Source organism: Belonocnema kinseyi, chromosome 4, assembly GCF_010883055.1.
Source record: "Belonocnema kinseyi isolate 2016_QV_RU_SX_M_011 chromosome 4, B_treatae_v1, whole genome shotgun sequence".
Classification (NCBI taxonomy): Eukaryota; Metazoa; Arthropoda; class Insecta; order Hymenoptera; family Cynipidae; genus Belonocnema; species Belonocnema kinseyi.
This window is the reverse complement of record NC_046660.1, coordinates 50,711,946-50,729,083: the sequence shown is the minus strand read 5'-3', so window position 1 is coordinate 50,729,083 and position 17,138 is coordinate 50,711,946. Positions and strand designations below refer to the sequence as shown.

Genomic DNA, 17,138 nt, shown 5'->3' with positions numbered 1-17,138 from the left:
CCCTAAATCTTTAAAACACTTTGGAATCCCTTAAAATAATTGAAATTTGCACAAAATTCCTTACATTCTTTAAAAATACTCTAAAATATTTTAAATCCTTTTAATCTTTTTAAATCTCTTGAAAGTTCATTAAATTTGTTTAAATACCCTAAAATCTTTAAAATTCGTTTTAAAATATCCTAAAGTAAAAAATAGTCTAAATTCTCTTTAAGAATCTTTTAAAAACCCTAACATTTTTCAAAACCTTTAAAACTTTCTAAAGGTCTTGACAATTACCCGGAATATTTCAAATACTTTCAGGTCTTTAAAATGCTGTGAAATTCCTCAAAATGATTAAAATCTATAAAAAAAACTTCTTGGGCTCTTTTAAAATACCCTAAAGTATTCCAAATCATTCACAAATTTTTGAAGCTCTTGACAATTAATTGAATTTGTTTAAAAACCCTAAAATCTTTAAAATTCTTATGAAATAACCTAAAATATTCAAAACCTTCGAAATATTTTAAAATCCCTCAAAATATGTCAAATCCCTTAATACTTTCTAAAGCTCTTGACAATTTTTCGGAACATTTAAAATACTTTAAAATATTGAAAATGTTTTAAAATGCCTTAAAATGATTAAAATTTACAAAAAAATTCCTTAAATTCTTTAAAAATACCCTAAAATATTTTAAATCCTTTTAATCTTTTTAAAGCTCTTGAAAGTTTATTAAAATTTTTTAAATACCCTAAAATCTTTCACATTATTTTCAAAATATCCTAAAATAAAAAAATCCTCTAAAATCTCTTTAAATTATTGAAATCTATAAAAAATTTCTTGGAATCTTTAAAAATACTCTAAAATATTTCAAATAATTATTATTATACCATACAAAATTTCAAAACCTTTGAAATATTTTGAAATGCCTTAAAACTTTTTAAGGCTCTTGAAAGTCCTGGGATTTGAAAAAAAAACTCAAATTCTTTCAAATTCTCGGAAATCTCTTTAAATTATTTAAATCTATTGAAAGTTTTTTCGGAATTTTTAAAAGTACCCCTCAATATTTGAAATCCTTTAAAACTTTCTAAAGATCTTGAAAATCTCGTGGAATATTTCAAATACTTTCAAGTCTTTAAAATGCTGTGGAATTCCTTAAAAAATTAAAATCTACAAAAAGTTCCTTGGATTCTTTTAGAATATCCTCAAATATTTCCAATCCTTTTAAACATTTTAAAGTCCCTGAAAATGTCTTGTATTTTTTAAATACTCTGAAATGTTTAAAATTCTTGGATTCTTTTAAAATACCCCGGAATATTCCAAACCTTCGAAATATTTTGAAATCCCGTGAAAATTCTTAAGACTTGAAAATCTATCAAAAATTTCTCGGAATCTTTTAAAATTCCCCAAAAATATTTCAAATCCTTTACAAATTTCTAAAGCTCTTGAAAATTTCTCGGAATATTTAAAATGGTTCAGAATTGCTTAAAATGATTAAAATCTACACGAAATTCCTTAGATTTATAAAAAATACCCTAAATTATTTCAAATCCTTTCAAACTATTTAAAGATCTTGAAAATTCCTTGGATTTTTTTTAATCTCCATAAATCTTTTAAATACTTTGGAATCGCTTAAAATGATTGAAATTTGCACAAAATTATTTGGAATCTCTTCAAATACCATACAATATTTCAAAACCTTTGAAATATTTTGAAATTCCTTAAAACTTTTTAAGGCTCTTGAAATTCTTGGGATTTAAAAAAAAACTCTGAAATCTCTTTATATTATTGAAATGTAATAACATTTTTTTCGGAATCTTTTAAAATACCCTACAATTTTTTGAAACCTTTAAGACTTTCTAAAGCTCATGAAAATCTCTTGAAATATTTCAAATACTTTCAAATCTTCAAAATGCTGTCGAATTCCTTAAAATGACTAAAATCTACAAAAAATTGCGTGGTTCCTTTTAAAATACCCTAAAATATTTAAAATCATTAAAAAAATTATAAATCTCTTGAAAATTCTTGGATTATTTTAAAATACCCTAAAATATTTCAAATCCTTTAAAACTTTTTAAATCCCTTGAAAATTCATTGCATTTTTTCAAATAGCCAACAATCTTCAAACTTCTTGAATTTTTTAAAATCTTCTGCATTTTTTTATATTATTGAAATCTATTATAAATTTCTTAGAATTTCTCAAAATACCCTAAAATATTTCAAATAATTATTATGATATCAATTCAATATTATTTTAAAGCAAATTCCTTAAAAATATTTTAAAATCCCTTGAAACTTTTTAAGAATCTCGAAAATGCCCTTTTTTAAATACCCTAAAACCTTTCAAATCCTCTGAAATCTCGTTAGATTATTGAGGTGTTTTGACATTTTTTTCGGAATCTTCTAATATACCCTAAAGTATTTGAAATCATTTAAAACTTTTTAAAGTTCTTGAAACTTCATTGCATTTTTTAAATACTCTAAAATCTTGAATTCTTTTAAAATACCTTAAAATATTCAAAATCTTGGAAATATTTTGAAATCCCTTAAAAATTTTTAAGACTCTTGAAACTCCTGAGATTTAAAAAAAACTCTAAAATCTCTTAAAAGTATTGAAATGTATTTAAAATTTCTTGGAATCTTTAAAAATACCCTAAAATATAAAAAATATTTATTATTATATGAATTCACCATTATATTAAAACAAATCCTTTAAGAAACTTTGAAAACCCTTGAAACTTTTTAAGGATCTTGAAAATTCCTGGGGTATTTTTTAAACACTCTAAAATCTTTCAAATTCTTTTAAACTTTTTAAAGCTCTTGAAAATTCCTTGTATTTTTTTTAATCTCCCTAAATCCTTAAAATACTTTGGAATCCCTAAAATTGATTGAAATTTGCAAAAAATTCTTTGGAATCTCTTCAAATACCATAAAGTATTTCAAAATCTTTGAAATATTTTGAAATCCCTTAAAATATTTCAAGGCCTTTGAAATTCCTAGGATTAAAAAAATCCTTTAAAATCTCTTTAAAGTATTGAAATTTATGTAAAATTTCTCGGAATCTGTTAAAATACCTTCAAATATTTCAAATCCCTTAAAACTTCCTTAAAGTCTATCAAAAATTCTTCGGATCCTTTCAAAATACCCTAAAATATTTCAAATTTTTAAAGCTCTTTAAAATTCATTGGATTTTTAAAAATACCCTATATATTTTTAAAATATCCTAAAATAAAAGAATCTTCTAAAACCTCTTTAAATTATTTAAATATATTTAAAAATGTTTGGAATCTTTAAAAATACCCTAAAATATTTCAAATCATTATTGTTATATCAATTCAATATTATATTAAAATAAATCCTTTCAGATACTTTGAACAGCCTTGAAACTTTTTAAGGATCTTACAAATTCCTGGGATTTTTGATTTTAATTTCTCTAAAAATTTTCAAATCCTTTGAAATCATTCAAATATACAAAAAATTTCTGAGATGCTTTAAAAATACCCTAAAATATTTCAAATCCTTTTAACATTTTAAAGCTCACGAAAATTTCTTGTTTTTTTTTTAAATGTCCCTAAATCTTTAAAATACTTTGGAATCTCTTAAAATGATTAAAATCTACAAAAAAAATCCTTCGATTCTCTTTAAACACCATAGAATGTTTGAAATCCTTTAAAATATTTCGAAATACCTTAAATCTTTTTAAATTATTGAAATCTATTAAAGATTCTTTGGAATCATTAAAAATATCCGAAAATATTTCAAATCATTATTATATCAATTCAGTATTATATAAAAATAAATCATTTGAGATATTTTGAGAACTCTTGAAACACTTTAAGGTTCTTGAAAATTCCTGGGATTTCATAAAAATACTCTAAAATCTTTCAAATTCTCTCAAAACCTCTTGAAGTTATGGAAATCTATTAAAAATTTCTTGAAATCTTTTAAAATACACTACAATTTTTCTAATTTTTTTTAAATATCCTGAAATCTTTAAAATTCTTGGATTCTATTAAAATACCCCAAAATATTCCAAACACTTTGGAATCCCTTAAAATGTTTTAAATTCGCGAAAAATTCTATGGAATCTCTTCAAATACCATACAATATTTCAAAATCTTAAAAATATTTTGAAATGCCTTAAAACTTTTTCACTCTTGAAATTCCTGGGATTATAAAAAATACTTTAAAATCTCTTTATATTATTGAAATGTATTAAATTTTTTTTGGAATCTTATCAAAACCAAAAATTTTTCAAATCATTTTAAGCTTTATCAAGATCCTGAAATTTTTTAAAATTTTTTAAATAACCTAAAATCTTTAAAATTCTTTTAAAATATCCTAAAATAAAAAATTCCTCCAAAATCTCTTTAAATAATTGAAATCTATTAAAAATCCTTGGATTCTTTTAAAATACCCTAAAATATTCAAAATCTTTGAAATATTTTAAAATCCCTTAAAATTTACTAAGGCTCTTGAAATTCCTGGGATTTAAAAAAATAATCTGAAATCTCTTTAAAGTATTGAGATGTATTTGAAATTTCTCGGAATCTTTTAAAATACCTTAAAATATGTCAAATCCCTTAAAACTTTCAAAAGCTTTTGACAATTTTCCGGAATATTTAAAATGCTTTAAAATTCCTTAACATGATAAAAATCTACAAAAACTCTTTAGATTCTTTAAAAATGCCCTAAAACATTTCGAATCCTTTTAAGCTTTTTAAAGCTCTTGAAAGTTTATTAAATTTGGTTAAATACCCTAAAATCTTACAAATTCTTTTAAAATATCAAAAAATCCTCTAAAATCTCTTTAAATTATTGAAATCTATTAAAAATCTCTTGGAATCTTTAAAAATACCCTACAATATTTCAAATAATTATTATTATTATACCAATTTAATATTATATTGAAATAAATACTTTTATTATTAAAATCTACAAAATATTCCCAATACTTTGGAATCCCTTAAAATGATTGAAATTTGCAAAAAATTCTTTGAAATCTCTTCAAATACCATACATGTTGTGAATTCCTTAAAAACACTAAAATCTCCAAAAAATCCCTTGCATTCTTTTAAAATACCTTAAAATATTTCCAGATATTTAAAAATTGTAGAGCTCTTGAAAATTCACTGAAATTTAAAAAAAACCGTAAAATCTTGAAAATTTTTGGATTATTTTAAAATACCTTAAAATATTCAAAACCTTTGAAATATTTTGAAAGCCCTTAAAACTTTCTAAGGCTCTTGGAATTCCTGGAATTGTAAAAAAGTATTTTAAATCCTCTTTAAAGTATTATTATGTATTAAAAAATTCTCGGAATTTTTTAAAATCCATTAAAAAATATCAAATCTCTTAAAACTTTCTAAAGCTCTTGACAATTTCTCGGAATATTCTAAATGCTTTAAAATCTTTAAAATGCTTTGGAATTCCTTAAACTGAATAAGATCTATAAAAAATTCTTTGGATTCTTTAAAAATGCCCCAAAATATTTCAAATTCTTTTAAACATTTTAAAGCTCTTTACAATTTCTTGGCTTTTTTTTAATATCCCTAAATCTTTAAAATACTTTAGAATCCCTTAAAATAATGAAAATTTAGAAAAAATGTCTTGGATTCTCTTCTAATACCATAAAATATTTGTAAACCTTCAAAATATTTCGAAATCTTCGATTTTTTAAAAACACCGGAAAATCTTTCAAATCCTTTGAAATTCCTTTAAATCAGGAATAATTATAGACTTGAATTCAATACTCATTAGCCCATTGATTAATTTTTTGAATAAAAAGTGACTAAAGTGATCTTATCGTTTAAAAAAGTTCCTATAGTGACTTAGACTAAAAAGTTATTTGTGGAAAAAAGTTACTGAAATAAATTTACAGAAATTTCCTGAAGTTTAGAATTTTTTCTTCAAAATCCCTAACTTTTCCCTTAATTTACAGATTTTACCAGACCTGCGACCACCCTTCTTAAAATTATTATTAAAATTAAATAAAATATAAAATTTTCTTACATAGGAGAAGGAGGCGGTGTATTCAAATCGATATTTTTGATAGGCGATTTCTCTTCTTTAATTTCTGAATCCAAATCCTTCGCTGGCGATCTTAATTTCGACTTAAGACTCTTTTCGTTTGAAAAAAATTTCGGAGACGAGTTTTCAACTTTTTCATGAGTATCTCTATCTTTTTCTTTTGAAGACAACTCATTTTCTAGAGACAGTGACTTTTTAACACCTTTTTCTGAAGATTTCGAAGATACAATTCTGGATGTCTTTGGAGGTGTATTTTCTATAGGTCTGAGCGAAATTTTCGTTCCTAGTGACTTGTGTTCCAATCTTTTCAAAGGCGAACCCAATCCAATTAGAGATTTCGAAACGGCCTTAACTTCTAATTCTTTCGAAGGCGACATAATTTCTAAAGGTTTTAGCGGCGAAATAAATCCATGAGCCCGCATGGGAGATTTAAATCCTAATGATTTTACTCTTGAGATTTGATTTACTTTGGAGGGTGTATTCAGTCTTCTGGAATTCGGAGATCCATCGCCTCGATCTTGATTTGGATCAGTTTTTATGAGAGGAGATCGAAACGGTTTATTTACACCTTTTCCGTGTTTCAAAGGATTACCGTAAAAACTCATCTGAAATTAAATTTGATTAAATTTTATACCTCAAAGTTTGCTGAGATTTTATTATTTTTTAAAATCTTTTTTTACATTTATCAGGGTGTATTCAAATTCTGAAAAAAATTCTCGACAATTCCATATTTTTTCGAGCTATCTCAAGGTTTTGCTAAATATAATTCCTTATTGTACAAAATATGGATAAAATTTTACAAATTTATTGTAAATAAATTTTATTTTCATTTATGAAAGTAACTTTATTAAAGGACCAACAATTCTAAGTATTTAATTAATATGGTTAACCTGAAAAGGTTAGAAAAATTATATTACAAAATATTCTTAAATATATTATTAACATTCCATAAATTAAATAAATAAAACTAATCGTTTATTGAATTGGTCTCAAAGTGCATGAATTTAAATGTGATGTGGGTAAAATATTGAATTGAATTCAAAACTAAATTCAAGAAAATAATTTAATTTTCAACTGAAATAGTTGAATTTTCAACTTGCGTATTTGAACTTTAAACTAAAAAGATGAATTTTCAAACAAAATATTGCAAATATTGAGAAAAAAAGTCATTTCCAAGCAAAACAACAAATTTTCAAGAAACTAGTTCAATTTTCGCTAAAAAAATACGAATTTGAAAACACATGGTTGAATTTTCAACTAAAACAAAAGAAACATTTTGAACCAAGGACGGAATAGTTAAACTTTCAGTTCAAAAACATTAATTTTCAACAAAAAACTTTTCGTTAAAAAAAATTGTTAAATTTTCAACCAATAAATACCAATCAACCAAAGTGATATATTTTCGACTAAAATTATGAATCTTATACTGACATAGTTGAATTTTAAACTAAAAATATAAATTTTTAACTTACAATATTAATTTTTGATCGAAAAAAGACGAATTTACAATAAAATACATGAGTTTTCAAGCAAAAAATATAAATTTCCTACCGAAATTAAATAGTTAAATTTTCAGATAAAAAAAATTAATTTCGAACACAGAAAACAAATATTCAACAAAACAGTTGAATTTTCAACCAAAGTGATCAATTTTCAAATAAAATTATGAATCTTCTATTAGAATAGTTTACTTTTATACCAAAAATATTAATTTTCAACCAAAAATGGAATAGTTAAACTTTCAGTTGAAAAAACATGAATCGCAAACCGAAAAAAATTCAACAATATAGTTCAATTATCAAAGTGATTAACTTTGGACTAAAATTATAAATTTCCAACCAAAAATGGAATAGGAAACTTTCAGTTTAAAAAGAAAGTAATCTGAAAAAAATAATAATAAATATTGCACAAAATAGTTTAATTTTGAACCAATAATATAAATTTTCTACCAAGAAGATTAATTTTCGACCAAAAAAGACGAATTTTCGACAAAAAAACATGAATTTTTGAAATGGGACAGGTAAATTATTAGATATTATTAGTTAACAAAATTAATTGTTAACCAAAGAGATGATTTTTTAATGAAAATTTTGTTCATTTATAAAAGTAACTGTATTGAATAATAAATAATTGTAAGGATTTAATTCATAACTGAATTTTCAACCAAAAAGATTAATTTTCAACCAAATAGTTGAATTTTCAACTAAAAAAAAAAGGATAATTTTCCAATAAGAAATGGAAAAATTGAAATTCCAGCTAAAAAACTGATTTTCAATCATACATTTTTTAAAAAATAAAATCGTTCAATTTTTAACCAAAGTGATGATTTTTCACAAAAAATTATATGTCTTCTACTGAAATGGTTTAATTTTCTAGTAAACAATATAAATTTTCTATCAAAATGGAATACTGAAATTTTCAGTGAAAAACAAACTTAATTAAAAAAAATTCAACAAAATAGTTTAATTTTCAACCAAAGGGAGGAATTTTCAACCAAGATTATGAATATTTTACGAGAATAGTTTAATTTTATACCAAAAATATAACATAAAAAACGAATTTTTATAAAAATAGTTAAATTCTTTATTTTTTAAAGAATATTTACAATTTTAAACATTTAAATTATATTTAAAAATTATTTGAATGCAGAATAAATAGTAATAATTCGATTAAATTTTTAAAAAGGAATTTTCAATCAAGATGATTAATTTTCTATCAAAAAAAAGACGAATTTTCAATCAAATACATACATTTTTATTGAAAACGATAAGTTTTCAACAAAAAATGGAATATTTGAATTTTCAATTTAAAAAATTCATTTTCGAACAAATAAAAACAAATTTTTCAACCTCAAAGAACGAATTTTAACAAAAATACATGAATTTTTGACTAAAAAATATAAATTTTCAGTTGATAAACTTAATTTCCAAACAAGAAAAAAAAAACAATTCTCAACCGAATAGTAAAATCCAGTAATATATACTTTTATGAACGAAAAAGCATTGTTATTTAATTTATATTTATTTTAATTATTGGTTTATATTATGAATGGGAAAAAGAATGATTAAAATGATTATAAAAATATAAATTTATTTAGTTTTTTGAAGAATTATTAAAATTAAAAATTTTCAATTGCACTTAAAAATTATTTAATTGCATAATAAATAATAATAATTGAATATAATTTTTAAAGAGGAATTTTTTACCAAAAAGCACAAATTTTCTACAAAATACATACGTTTTTAACTAAAAATGATAAATATTCAGCCAAATAAACATAAATTTTCAAAAAAAGTGCAATCAGCTACCGAAGTGATAAATTTTCATTTTAAATGAAGAAATAGTTTAATTTAATAGAAGATGTTTTTCAGTAAAGAAAGAAAAAAATCATTTCAATCTATTTATTTTCATGCAAAATGATGTATTTTCTATTAAGAAGATTAATTTAATAGTAAATATATTATATATTAGAATGTAAAAAATGTAAATCAGTTCTCGTAAAAATTCCCTTGCAATTTCAGATTTTCCAGGTAAGCAGACACCCTATTTATTCCAGTATTTTGCACTTTATAATAAACTTAACAAATATTTCTTTAGAACCGAAGTGTTAAACTTTGAATTCAATATAATAAAATGTATTACAATCTACATTTCTTATAACTTACAACGCTTATAACACTACTCTGAAAGTGAGGTTATGTATAATATTAACTCTAAGAACTGTTATAAACACTATAAATTAGCAGAGAAAAGAAGATAAAATCAACAACATTTACACAAATATGGAAAAGGAGAGGTTGGTATTAGATAATTATAGTTGTAAACAACAGAATATGTATACAAAAATAAATAATAGGGATCAGGATTTTGAGTTATTTCAATTTTATTATCAGTCATTACTGGCTGATTTTCTTACCTTTCTAAGAATCCTGAACAATGTTTTCAAAACATGTATTTTAACACATTATCTGCTTAAAGTAGTTTCCAAACAATACGTTAATTTTTAGACTAAACATAAACAGAAAACGTGATACTTACGTCAGCGCCAACTTACTGAAACTATCGCTTTAACTGCTGCGTTGATAAGACAGATTTCTTCAATTCATATTTTAAATATTTTAATACATACAGAATCTGTGATACATTTTTATTTTGATTTCCATTGCTTAAGAATTTCCATAGAAATATATTATTAATGTATTGTTTTAAATCTGAATTATTAAATTAAGAATAACTGACTAAAGTGCAATATCTGCAACCTGCAATGCCGCAGAGTCCTAAAAAAGCCCATCCGCAGGGGCAATATTTCTATCCTCTTTGCTATATTTTGTTTGAAATAACTTATGGAATATTTTATGATATCTACAAAGAGAATTTAATTTTTCACATTAAACCAATCAAAATAAATTAGTTTTTAACTTAAATGATTAACAATTTATTCATCTAGTTCCATTTTTTATTTTGAATATAGACAGTAAAATTCATGTTTCAGGACAAATATCTTATTATACCCTAAAAAATTTAAAATTATTTCTGATGGTCTCGCCTATAAGAAAAGAGATGATTTTTTATGAAAAAAATTGGACAAACACAAAATTTGATTCTCGACCAGTGTTCGGTGAATCACTTTTTTGAGTAATTACAGTTACAGTTACTCTGAGGCGTACTAAAGGAACCGAATGGAGCCTCTGCAAAGTGACCGTAAAGACCCGATTGGCTCCCCATTCGGTTCCTTTTTAAAAACTAAAAAAAAGCAAGATCAACTTATAAATTGTTGAAATTCGGATTCTACGTTAAAATTCCCTGTAGAAGGTCACGGAATAATCTTAATAGTTTTTTTTGCAATAGTAAAAAGTTAAAAAAAATTGAAGACGTATAACGCCTGTTGACTGCTACTTATAGATGATGCGTTTGAACTGTAGCAGTCAACAGGCGTTATACGTCTTATAATTTTAAAAACTTTTTACCGTTGAAAAAAAACTATTTCAACAATTTAACAGTTGATTTTGCTGTTTTTTTTTAGTTTTTAAAAAGGAACCGAATAGGGACCCAATGGGGCTTTACGGGTACTTTGTAGAGGCTTCATTCGGTTCCTTCGGTCCGCCAGGGGAGTAACTTCAAGTTACCTAAACGTTAACTTTTTTCACTTCCTTAATTTTATCATTTAAAAATCAAAATAACTAAGTTGATAATACATAAAAACTTAATTTAAACAGAAATAAGTATTAGTTAAAGTAAATAAAACCAATTTGTGGTAATGCGGCCACATGGCAGAAGTGAAACTTTGATGGATGGAGTGAGAGTGAGAGTGAGAGGGCGGAGAGAGGAGATAATCACTACTGCATTCCAGTAGTGGGGGTATCGAAAAAGGGTCTCTTAATTCAGTCACCACTAACACACTTGTAATAAAATGGCCACAATTGCACAGTGTTACCTCAGAATCTATGATTCAGAATAATTTAAAACTTGTACACTGTCTATATCAAGGATAGATCTCTTGAAAGGAAAAAGAAATCATTCGATCGAATAAAAACTTCTCTCCTTAAATTGTTGTTAAAAAGTTGTTATTTTTAAGAGGAAAACCTTTAGACTCTTCAGTTATTAATAAACAATTATCCAGATCAACCAGTGTTATAATGTTGCTCCAAATGGTTTCGAAAGCTGTATCTATCATTATTAACATAATTTGTTGTTCATAATTTTTTTTGCTAAATTGGCTATAACAATTGATATAATAATGTGTATTTTTTATAAACACATCCTCCCATAAAAGCCACAATTATCAAGTAATTAGTGATTACCTTTTTTATATCCTTAATTTTACCATAAAGAATGTAATTATCTTGGGTGGCACTTTCGATATATGACCCTTGTTGTTTATAACTATTGTCATTAACTAAAAAGCTCAATTAAGAAAATCGAGGGTGAAAAGTTTTATTTTGTGCAATGGATTAATAAAAAAAAATTAAGAAAAAATCAATTTTCTTAATTGAGCGTTATTGTTAACAACAATAGATACAATGAGGGTCAGATATCGAAAATGCTACCCAAAATAATTACATCCTTTATGGTCAAATTAAGGATATAAAAAAAGGTAATCGCTAATAACTTGAAAATTGTGGCTTTTAGGGGAGGGTGTTTCTAAAAAATACATGGTAAATAAGGCCATAAATATATAATGGCTCGTCGTTCGAGAAAATATCAAATACTATATATTTAAATACTAAATACTAAATATCTAAATACTGTATCAAAACAGATGAAGTTGTTTCCCAATAGTTAAATCTTTAACGAAAAAAGATAGATTTTAAACCAAAAGGATTAATTTTCTATCAAAACAGAAAAATTAAAAAAATTGAATTACTAAGTAAAAAGGGTCAGTTTTTAATTTCAAATATCAATTTTTAACGAAGAATAGTAGAATCGAAATTTCTTTTAAAGACATTGGTTTTTGAAAAACTGAAAAGGAGTTTTTTTAATTAACTGTATCCTTAATGAAAAATATTAATTTTCAACCAAGAATATTACTTCTCTACCAAAAATTGCGAATTTTATACAAAATCTAGAAAGTTTCAAACAAATATATGATTTCTAACTAAAAAATATCATTTTTCAACCAAAAGTAATGTAAGTAGATTTTACCCTTATAGAAATTAAATTAAAAAGAAATATAGAAATTTGGAGAAAATAGTTGAATTTTCAATGAAAAAGGTTCTTTTTTAACTGAAACAGATGAAACTTCCCTTATGAACTTAGTGTTCAACAAAAAAGGGGATAGTTCAGTTTTTAGTTAAAAAAAATAATTTTCATTCTAAAGAAGTGTAATAACAAAAAAAAATAGGTGGGCTCTCTATCTAAACAGATTGTCTATAAAAATATCAATAAGTTTTTAACCAAAAATGAAAAGTTAAATTTTCACTTCACTAAATTAATTTTGAAAAAAAAGAATTGTCAGAAAAATGGTTGAATCCTCAATCAGCAAGATGAATTTTTAAACAAAAAGATAAATTTTCTGCTAAAAAGACGAATTTTTAAACAAGAAGATAAATTTTCTGCTCAAAAGACGAATTTTTAATAAAATCCATACAGTTTTAAACAATTAGTTAGATTTTTAACTAAATAAGATCACACTTTAATTGAAAATATTAATTTTCTACCAAAAATGTCATAGTTGAATTTCCTGTTAAAAAAATTAATTTTCAACAACAAAAAAAACAGTGTTATAAAAATTATTTCAAAAGAGATCGAATTTATTTAACATTAGGCTGGTTCTGTACTTCAAGTCGCTGAATCGATCAGGAAGGGAATTATGTTGTTTTCAGATTAAATTTTAACATAACTATTTTTTCGTTATTAAAAAAATTCTACGTTCAAAAGATTAAAATTTAACCAATAAGATTAAGATTAATGCATGTGTAGCAACTTGATTTTCTTACTGTGCATGAACAAAATAAAAATGTATCTCTTTTGGTTAAAAATTCAACTATTTTTTTGAATACTTGCCTTTTTGGGTTGAAAACTCAACGATTTTTTAGATATTTTTCGTTTTCAAATTTGTTCACAGAATTTTTAAAGTTTAAAGTTAAAACACCTACAACTGTAATTGAGAATTCTTTCTTTCTTTGGTTGGAAATTAATCTTTTTTCTTGAACATTTCTCTAATTGTTTTAAGGTTGAATGACCTTTAAAAAAATTTTGTTTTTGGTAATGTTTCTGAGTGAAAATGTAACTATTGGGTTAGAAATTCGTTAATTTTTAAAAATTGAAAATTAAACTTTTTCATTTTCAGTGTAAAAGGTTTTGTTGGAAATTTGTCTTTTTAATGAAAGATTTACATTTACAACAGAATAGTTTAACTTTTAACTAAATACTTAAATTTTCAACAAAAAGAAAAGAATTTCAACAAAATAGTAAAATTTTTAACCATAGTTGAATTTTCGAACAAATATGTAATTTTTAAACAAAGTAGTTAAATTTTTAACCTGCAAATATGGATTTTCGAAGGAAAATGTAATATTTGATATTTCAACTAATGCAGATGCTGCCAAGAGATGTGTTGTAAAAATAAGGAAATGAATATTCAATCATAAAGATTAATTTTCCATAAGAGATTCGAATTTAAACTGAAAAGTAGAAAAGTTACTTTTTTACACAAAAAATTAATTTATTTCCGAAAAAAAAGAATTTTCAAATAAATAGTAAACTTTTTAACAAAAGAGATGAATTTTTAACTAAAACTGTGGATTTTTTAACTGGAAAGATGAATTTTCAACCAATAGAGAATTGTCAGTTAGGAAATAAAATAATTTTTCCCAATTCTTTAACTTTTAAGTGAAAAGACTATTTTTCTGTAAAACAGTTATAACACCTTTCCCCTCCATCTATCATTATAAACCACATTTTTCACAACACCTTCACCCCACATGATAAGTTTTCAAGTATGTACTTGTTTAAAGTGTTATTTTTAACAAATAATTTCATTTCTTTCAATGTCATTTGAAATATAATAATTATTAGTTTAATTTTAAAGGAAATATTTTTGTTTTTCGTAAACTTTAATGTGAAAAGTCCAGGGGACATTGGGAGACTTAACTAAGCCCGAGATTCGACAATTTGCAGAAATTTCCGTTCAATGATGTAATTTTTTTCCAACTTTGTAAGGATTTATCTACTCTTATAATCAAAATTCGTACAGTAATTATGTACCGCGTTATTCCATACAAGTAGTGTAATGATTTTGTATAAATCGGAATAATGAAACAGTTATTACTAACATTTGTATGACATTGAACGCATGAACTAATATTGGGGAGACTTGACCAAGATTTTCAGGGGAAAGTTTACAAAGTGGCAACAAGCTTATTACATTTGTTTTTCTACCTATAAGCTCATTTATTATTATAATGCGCGTGCAAAAATGTTGCTAAATTGATTTATAAAAGTTGTGTTTTAAAAATGCAAAATTCCATATCTAAAGAATATGATTGTCATCAACGTGAGTTACAAAATTGTAGTAAATGCTATTCGTCAATATTAAGTGTAAATTAATTATTAATAATAAAAAGCTCTTCTAGAATAAAATAGTTAAATTCCATTTTCTGCCAAAAAAAAAACAACATAAAATTGGTTGAAATCCTATTATAAAAAATTAATTATAGTTTCAGGCACAGAACTCATCCCTTGGTGCCTTCTATTATTTTATACTAATATTTTGTAACATTCATTAAATATGTTTAACATAGAAAAGATAGGCTTTTGGTTTATTCTTTTTTATAAAAAGATAAATAGGCGTGCGCAAGACTATTAGGTTTAGTTGAAAATTCATCTCTTAAGTTAAAAACTAAACTATTTTACTGAACATTTTTAAATATTTTTTTAGTCGAAAATGAATTTTCCTAAATGAAAATTTAGCTTACATTTTGGGTTGAAAATTCACCTTTTTTTAATACAACTATTAGTTTGAAAATTCATGAGTTTTTTCATGTAAAAACGTCTTTTTTGTATAAATGTTCAAATGTTGTTCATGGTCAAAAAACATCTTTTTGTGGAAAAATATAAAGCTATTTTGTTAAACTGGTTTGTTTAATATTTATAATTTTGTTTGAAAATTCATCTATTTTTTCAACTGAACAATTTAATTAAAATTGATTTTTATTCTTGGTTGAGACCTAATTTTTTGACTTGAAAATGTAACTATTGGATTTTTTATAAAAAATCTACCATTTTAGTGAAAAGTTCAACTATTTATTTGAAATTTTCATATATGAATTTAGATGTAAATAGGTTTTCTGTGAGGATAAATTAATTTTGATGGTAAAAAATAATGTTTTTTGTTGAAAATTGAACTATTTGATTGAACCTTTATTACTTTTGTTGAAATGTCATTCATTTCTTTTTGTTGAAGATTCATATTTTCAGTTAAAAATTCATCTAATTGGTTTATTATCTTCTGCTCTTGCGAAATTATACTGCCCATGATGTTCTATAGAAAAATTTTGCCCATCATCGCTTATCGTATATTTCACGAACAAGTTATATAAACAACTGTCAATTGCAGATATCTAAAGGCAGAACAAAACTTTTTTTCTTCTATTATTTTTAAACTGTACTGATAATTACGTGTTTATACTTAATTTTGTTATGTCTCACTATTTGTTTACTTTATAAACAAATGAAGTTAATAAAATAACATTCTAGTAGCTTATAGGCAGAAAAAATCGTTATTTCATTTAGTTTTATTAAAATCCTTCTCTAAATGATGTTCTTTGACCAAATTTTATGATCATTTGGAATTCATAAAATTTATGAACAAATTCTATAACTATACACATTGTAGACGTTTATAAGCAGAACAAATTTTTTTTGCTTGTAGTCTTGTTGAAATTATTCTGGCAATGTTTTTTACGTTAACTCTTGCCGGATAATAACATTGATTAAATTATAAATATTTTCAATTCGTTTATTTCGTAACTTTTTTATTCAAGTTATATTGTCAATAATGAATTAAAAACGGACCTATAAAAATACAAAAATACTGTCTAAAATTATATCATTTGTTTAGGAAACGAAGAAATAACGAAAAATGGCGACTTGTTTTCTAAAAACATCGCTGTCAATATAATTTTAAAGATAGTTCAACAAAGACGATTTTATTATTTTTGAAAACGATCAAATTGATTATTTTTAATATCATTTGTTTAAAAATAAACAAATATTATTGCATAAAAACTTATTTCTAGAAAACATAATTGGAAATATCATTTTACCAAGGAGAAAAGGAAACACGAATTATCTCGCTTAAAAACGTCTAAAATGTGCATTTGTTTACATAATTTTTTATTAATATAAAAAAGATATTAATGCATGACAAATTTTTATCCGAAAACGTCATTAGTAATATAATTTCAGCAAGGTCAGAAGGAAAAACTACTTCTTTTCGCTTAAAAACGCTTCATATGTGAATTTGTTTATGAAATGAACAAATATTAATGCTTGTCGACATTTTTTCAGAAAATGTCATAAGAAATATAAGACCACCAAGGTCTGAAGAAAAAACAATTTCTTTTCGCTTAAAAACGCTAAAATATGCATTTGTTCCTCTAACTGGTTTATAAAATAAAGAAATATTAAT

The 17,138-nt window shown here is 24.0% G+C and overlaps 1 protein-coding gene across 3 annotated transcripts in view; it reads right to left on the bottom strand.

Moving 5' to 3' along the window:
• Positions 1-10,035, bottom strand: part of LOC117171946 — a 38,657-nt gene extending 28,622 nt beyond the window's left edge. For 2 of the 3 annotated variants that reach the window (XM_033359625.1, XM_033359622.1), the window contains exons 1-2: positions 9,924-10,035; positions 5,990-6,612 (exon numbers count right to left, since the gene is read on the bottom strand). In XM_033359625.1, the coding sequence (XP_033215516.1) occupies positions 5,990-6,612 (623 nt within the window). In that variant the 5' untranslated portion in view covers positions 9,924-10,035. Of the gene's footprint in view, positions 1-5,989; positions 6,613-9,672; positions 9,760-9,923 lie in introns of those variants that run through there. The other variant, XM_033359624.1, reaches the window with a different exon arrangement.
• Between the last annotated feature and the right edge of the window lie 7,103 nt (positions 10,036-17,138).